At 58.1% G+C, this 5,603-nt stretch overlaps 1 protein-coding gene across 6 annotated transcripts in view; it reads right to left on the bottom strand.

Annotated features, from left to right (window-relative positions):
- Positions 1-484: 484 nt before the first annotated feature.
- Positions 485-5,603, bottom strand: part of CBFA2T2 (core-binding factor, runt domain, alpha subunit 2; translocated to, 2) — a 49,923-nt gene continuing 44,804 nt past the window's right edge. For 4 of the 6 annotated variants that reach the window (XM_014941292.1, XM_014941294.1, XM_014941293.1 and 1 more), the window contains exons 10-11: positions 5,084-5,274; positions 485-2,969 (exon numbers count right to left, since the gene is read on the bottom strand). In XM_014941292.1, the coding sequence (XP_014796778.1) occupies positions 2,685-2,969; positions 5,084-5,274 (476 nt within the window). In that variant the 3' untranslated portion in view covers positions 485-2,684. The remainder of the gene's footprint in view (positions 2,970-5,083; positions 5,275-5,603) is intronic. The other 2 variants (XM_014941295.1, XM_014941296.1) reach the window with 1 other exon arrangement.

Raw genomic sequence — 5,603 nt, 5'->3', positions numbered from 1 at the left:
CGCCAGGAGCCACACAGGAGGGGACGGGGAAGCAGGAGCTGTGCAGGGACAGAGATGGGCAGAGCTGAAGGGCACCAGCTTTGGGGCTCCAGGAGTCTCAAACTGCCACCTCGCCTGGCTGCAGGGGACACCAGTGGCCTCCCAGTGCGGGGGTGGGGGGGGAAGGGGTTGATCTCCAGTTTGGGATTTCTTAACAACCAGAATAGTGCTTTTGAGACTGAAATCCTCAGATTTCAGTGAATGGTGCCCGGGGGGCATCCTCTGGTGGCTGTGGGGACACGGGGACGGTGCTGCCAACCAGCAGTGACAGCACCTCGCAGGCTGTTCGCTGCTCAAATGAAAAATACTATAAATATAAAATAATATAAATAATCATATAAAAAGCTCAGAGCAGACCAGCTTTAACCATGAACCCAAAGAACTCCCCGAGGACATCACCATCCCCCCAGGGGGGGCAGTTGTTTCTGGGAGGAGGGGGGAGCTGTACCATGAATATAGTCCTTTTATTGACTACTTTGGAGTAGAACAAACTAAATCCATCTGTAACAGTTTGGGTTCCTTTATACAGTACATTAAATAAGTTATGAACAGGAATGAAGTAACAAATTTCTATTACAGAGTTCAATGTCAAAAAAAAAAAAAATAAAAAAAATCAGAAACCTCAACCAAAAGTCTTCCCGCGTTCCCAGTTTCACATTTATCATTCCAGGTTTAAGAAACAAAAAAAAAAAAGCAAACCCCAAAAAGACCCAATCGTTCTATCCACCACTGTTAGTATTTCACCCATGTACGCTGGGGTTAATTTGAATACACGGCCAGCCAAGTTGCATGAGAATTATGGAAGACGATCTATTTACAAGCGGTTTCTCCCGGCCCTGCCCTGCTCTCCTGCCCCTGTCCCACCACGGGGCAGTGGGTCCCCGCTGCCAGCTCCGGGGACATCACGCATCCTCCTCCTCCTCCTCCTCCGTGATGCAGACTCCGGCCTGTTGTGCTGGGGCTGTGGCAGTTGGGGGCCACCCCTCTGCCTCCGGTGAGCACCCCCAGGCTGGTGGCACCCTCCCCGGGCTGCGGGGACCCGGCTGCTGCTGCAGGGCACAGGGTGGCTCCGGTGTCACCCCCATTTGGGGCTGAATTCGTCCCTCAGCTCCCTGCAGCCGCATCCCCAGCTCCCGGGGGACGCTCCCCAGCTCTCTGAACTTTTGGACTTCGTGGCTTTTTCTTTTTTCTTTTTTTTTTGTATAAAAGAACCTGGCAGAGATGGGGTCACCCCCCCTGGCCCATGTTGGCAGCTCCCGCAGTGCTCTCCCCCCCGGGACAGAGCCGGGTCCCCGGGTGCTGCAGCCCCAGTGAGGATTCATTCCAGGCCTATTATTTGCCTCCCCTTGCAAAAGCCATCAGGAGTAATTGGGGAATTACTCGCCTCATTGGGCTCCGGCACAAAACCCGTCACGGCTACACGGCTTTCCCAAAAAGAGCTGTTTTTCCAGAGCCCGTCGGTGCTCAGGGTGGGAAATTGCTGCTCCCTCAGGCTGTGATTCCGACCTCTCCACGGAGCCCCCCGGAGCAGCCCTGCCATGGGGCGCTGGTGGGGTCTGCGCTGCCCCCAACCCCCTCCTTCCACGCTGCAGCAGGGACTCTCTGAGCCCTGATGTCCCCGGGGCATCCCTGAGGGACCTCCCTCTCCCAGACAGCATTTTTGGGACGGTCTCCGATGGCTGGAGGAGGAGGAGGTGGTGGCCACGCAGCCCTGGGCATCTCTGGGGAGAGGAGCATGGAGGCGGGGGGGGTTTCTACAGGCTGTAAATAACTCATGGCCATCGCGGGGGGGTCTCTGTGGTTAAAAACAACGGCAGGAACTCTCAACCCAACCGCTTCCACACAGGGACAACCACCCACCCACCCCCTTTCTGCACAGCAAAGCACCGGTACCCCGGGGGGAAGGGCAATAACCACCTGCAGCCTTTCTGGATGGGCAAAGGTCCCACCCGGGGTGACACACACCTCTCCGTCCCGTCACGGATCGGGGTTCAACCCAGGCCACAAGGAAGGGCCCATCTGTACTTCCCTGGAACCCACGTTTGGTTTAGAGCAGAGGAATCTTCTCCTCCCAACTCTGCAACCACCACCCACCCACCCACCCCCCGGGGGGAGCAGAGACCTGGGGGGTCCCTCTGGCTGTTGCACTGGAGGATGGGATGATCCTGCTGGGACACAGGCACGTGGGAGACACCGGTGGCCAGGAGCAGGGAAAAACCAGATGGACGTTATGGGAGCAAGGCAGGTGAAGGAGGAGAGGGCTCAGGAGTCTCAGGAAAGGAAGTTTGATCCGTGAGGAGGGGGCTCAGCATCCCCTACGTGTGCCAGCAGCGCTCTCCGGCCAGTCCAGGTCCCCCCCCCACCCCCGGCCTCCTGCAGGTCCCCAGTGATGCTCTGGTGGCCCCCGGCACGGAGAGGGGCTGCGGGCAAGGGCCACACCAGTTCTCCACCAGCCACCAAAGGAAAAAGGCAGAATGAGATGGCAAAGCCCGAGGAGGTGGCGCGATGGGTCCAATGTGTCAAGTGAGACAAGTCCCTGTGGGGTTGGGGGGGGGGGGGTTGTTTTTTGGCTTAAACCCCCCCCCCCCCTTTCCCCCCCACCACCAGGAGAAACCAATCAAATGGAGTGAAATGAACTCTCCCCTTTAGAGCCCGTTCGTTTCTATGGCTGTCACGGATGCCGGGGTGGAGGAGCGGGAGGTGGTGGCCGAGGTCTTCTCGAGGGCCGGGCTGGGGATGCCGTCCAGGCTCTTGGCGGTGGCCGATCGGCCCGTGGGCAGAGCCAGGGGCTTGCTCTGGCCGTGCAGGCCCTGCCCGCAGATGCGGTGGTGCCTCTCCCAATCCTTGTGCTGGCAGAAGGAGCCGCAGTACCGGGCGATGTTGCAGCCGCTGCAGGTCTCGCTGGCTTTGCGACCGCAGTTCCAGCAGCTCTGCAAGACCAAAGACACCACACTTCAAAACGGGTTGAAGTAAGTTTCCAAGAGCTGGGGGGTGGTGGTGACTCAGGGGCTCCGGAGGGGACCGTCCAGCCCCCTCTGGCCCAGATTTACTCAGATTAAACCGAGTGACCCGTTACTGCCTGCTCTGTGCCGAGGTACCAACCCCTGCTCCTCTGCTCTGCCCCAAACCCCCTGCCAGGCTGCGTCGCTCACATCCCCTCCCCTGAATCCACCCAAACGCGGAGAGGAAACAGTAGGCAGGGCCTGAAAAACACGCTGCAGATGCTGCTATTTGGCCTTTTTTTTTTTTTATTTCCTGTTTTAAGCAGCTCTATTTGGGTGTCGCTCCCAGCCAAGTGCTCTCCACAGGGATCTGGGCGAGCGGCACCGGCACCATTTGCTCTGTGCCCTCCCTGGCGGCACAGGAGGTGGGAGGGGGCTAATTTGGAAAAGGAGAAGCTGGTTTGAAAGCTTCTCAGCCAGGTGGAAGCACTGCCAGAGCCCAGGCTCCCATCTGGAAGTGGAGCAGACCCCTCTCTGGCCGGGGGGAGAGGCGTCAGCCGGTGGCTCAAGGGGTGTCACCGCTGCCTCCGGAGAGAGGGGACAAGGGCCAGCGCCAGGAGCTGTGGCTGCAGCTGCTCCGAGGAGGGGAGTGGGGGGATTTAGCCTTCCCCCAGCTGGACTGGTGCATTAGCCACGGCATACTGGGGAGAGCACGTTCAGCTGGGGGAAGGCAGCCTCTGCCAGAGCCTGCTCATCTCTCACCCTGCCCAGGGGGGCACCTTCCGACGGCCACCGCTCCTGCCACCACACCTGAAAAAGCCTCCAAAGCAGGAAAGGGAGGTGGTGGGTGATCTGTCGTGGGGGGAAGCCCTGTCGTGGGGAAGAGCAGTGAGATTCCCCGCTCCCAGGGGTCTGCACCGGAGCCACCAGCTCCCAGCGATGATTTACGGGCTGGCAGCGAAGCCCCCAAGTGAGCTGGTTAGGAGTGAGCTGCTCTAGAGCCAGCACGTCCCCAAGGCTCCTCAGTCTCCTGAGAAGGACTCATGACCAAAATAAACCCCCACCCAAAGCCTGCAGTAACTCTTGGAAAACTGGGTCACTGCTTCACAGCTGTTTGTACTCCAGGTGGTGTTTTCAAACCCTATTTCAAAGGTTACACGGTGCTGGAATAGGCAACAGCTTTTCAACCTGTCCTTTTGAGACACCTCTGGGTGCTGGGGAGATGGGGGGTGCTCGGTGCCTCCCGGGGTCCCACATTGCTCCCTGGGACGTCCGGAGGAGGAGGAGGACACTCCTCTGGTATCCCCTACAGAGAAATCATCACTTGTCTCATTCCTTCCATGGCTCCCCGAGCCGTTCCACCCACTCCCATCGTGTGTTTACTGACTGGTGCGTTCCTCCTTCAGCCATTTCAGCAGGAAATAGCACAGACACACTCTCTGTACCACCACCCAACGCGGGGCCTGCCCTGCGTGGGGACCCCAGAACCAGACCCTCCCGAGCCCCGGTCACTGGGTGAACCCAAACCCCACGGGAGGAGGGAAGGACCGGTCCCCGCGAGCATCAGCTCCACCTTCCCAGCAGGTGTTTGGTTTGGGGGGGGGGCTGAAATAAAGCCTCTGCTCTTGCAGAGAAATTCAAACCAGAAGTAAATGGCACCTGGATGGGAGGTGGAGGCACAGGAATCGCCCGTGCGGTTCTCCTGTGGGTCTCCAGAGAGATCCACAAAGCTTAATGAAGTGAGATGCCAGCTAAGGAACACCCAGGGTAATTAACGACTGAGGAGTAGAAAGAAACCCTCTAGGAGACACCCGTTCAGGAGCTGCTGCTGGCTATGGCAATCCAAGAGTCACCCCTTCTTTTCCAACCTGCAAATGCCTCATTAGGTGTTCCGAGGTTTAGGAACTTAATTAGGCTGATTCCCTCACCAGCAAAATTTAAAGCAAAAGAGGGTTTTTTAAGGGTATCAATGTGTCCTGTTAGTTATTGATTGGAGAAAGACTTTGAAAAGGGAAAAGGGACAAGGACAGGCTCCGAGTCACTGCCAGGCAGGACCTGGAATCTTTGGAAGTCCCTTCCCAGGATGTCCCCTGGCACCTCACCTCTGTGGACTCCTCCTGTTCGTTTATCACTAAGAAAGCATCCTCGGTGGCCTGGCGCTTGGCATCTGCAATGGTCTGCTCCATCCGAGCCCTCTCGGAGGCGATCATCTCAAAGGCCTTCTGCTCGGCCTCCGCCACTGCCTTCTGCACCTCCGACATGGCCTGGCGCTTCACCTCGTTCACCGCTTCTTCTGGAAGGAAAGAGCAGCTTCACCTGCCTGCCCGAGGAGCGGGATGAGCCTCAGAGACGGTGTGGGCATGGGGACAGGGAAGGGACAGGTCAGCACCAGCACCGTGCCTGCTGGGAGTGGTGGGACCCACGGGCATGGGAGAGAATCATAGAGTCATAGAATCATTGAGGTTGGAAGAGACCCTTGGGATCATCGAGTCCAACCATCTCCCCTACTCTACAAAGTCCTCCCCTACACCATGTCCCTCAGCACTGCATCTAAACGGCCCTTAAACACAGCCAGGGATGGTGACTCCCCCCCCTCCCTGGGCAGCCTGTTCCAATGCCCGA

This window comes from Calidris pugnax, unplaced genomic scaffold (genome assembly GCF_001431845.1).
Source record: "Calidris pugnax isolate Ruff unplaced genomic scaffold, ASM143184v1 scaffold55, whole genome shotgun sequence".
Classification (NCBI taxonomy): domain Eukaryota; kingdom Metazoa; phylum Chordata; class Aves; order Charadriiformes; family Scolopacidae; genus Calidris; species Calidris pugnax.
The sequence above is the reverse complement of the archived record's forward strand: the minus strand, read 5'-3'. Positions and strand labels throughout refer to the sequence as shown.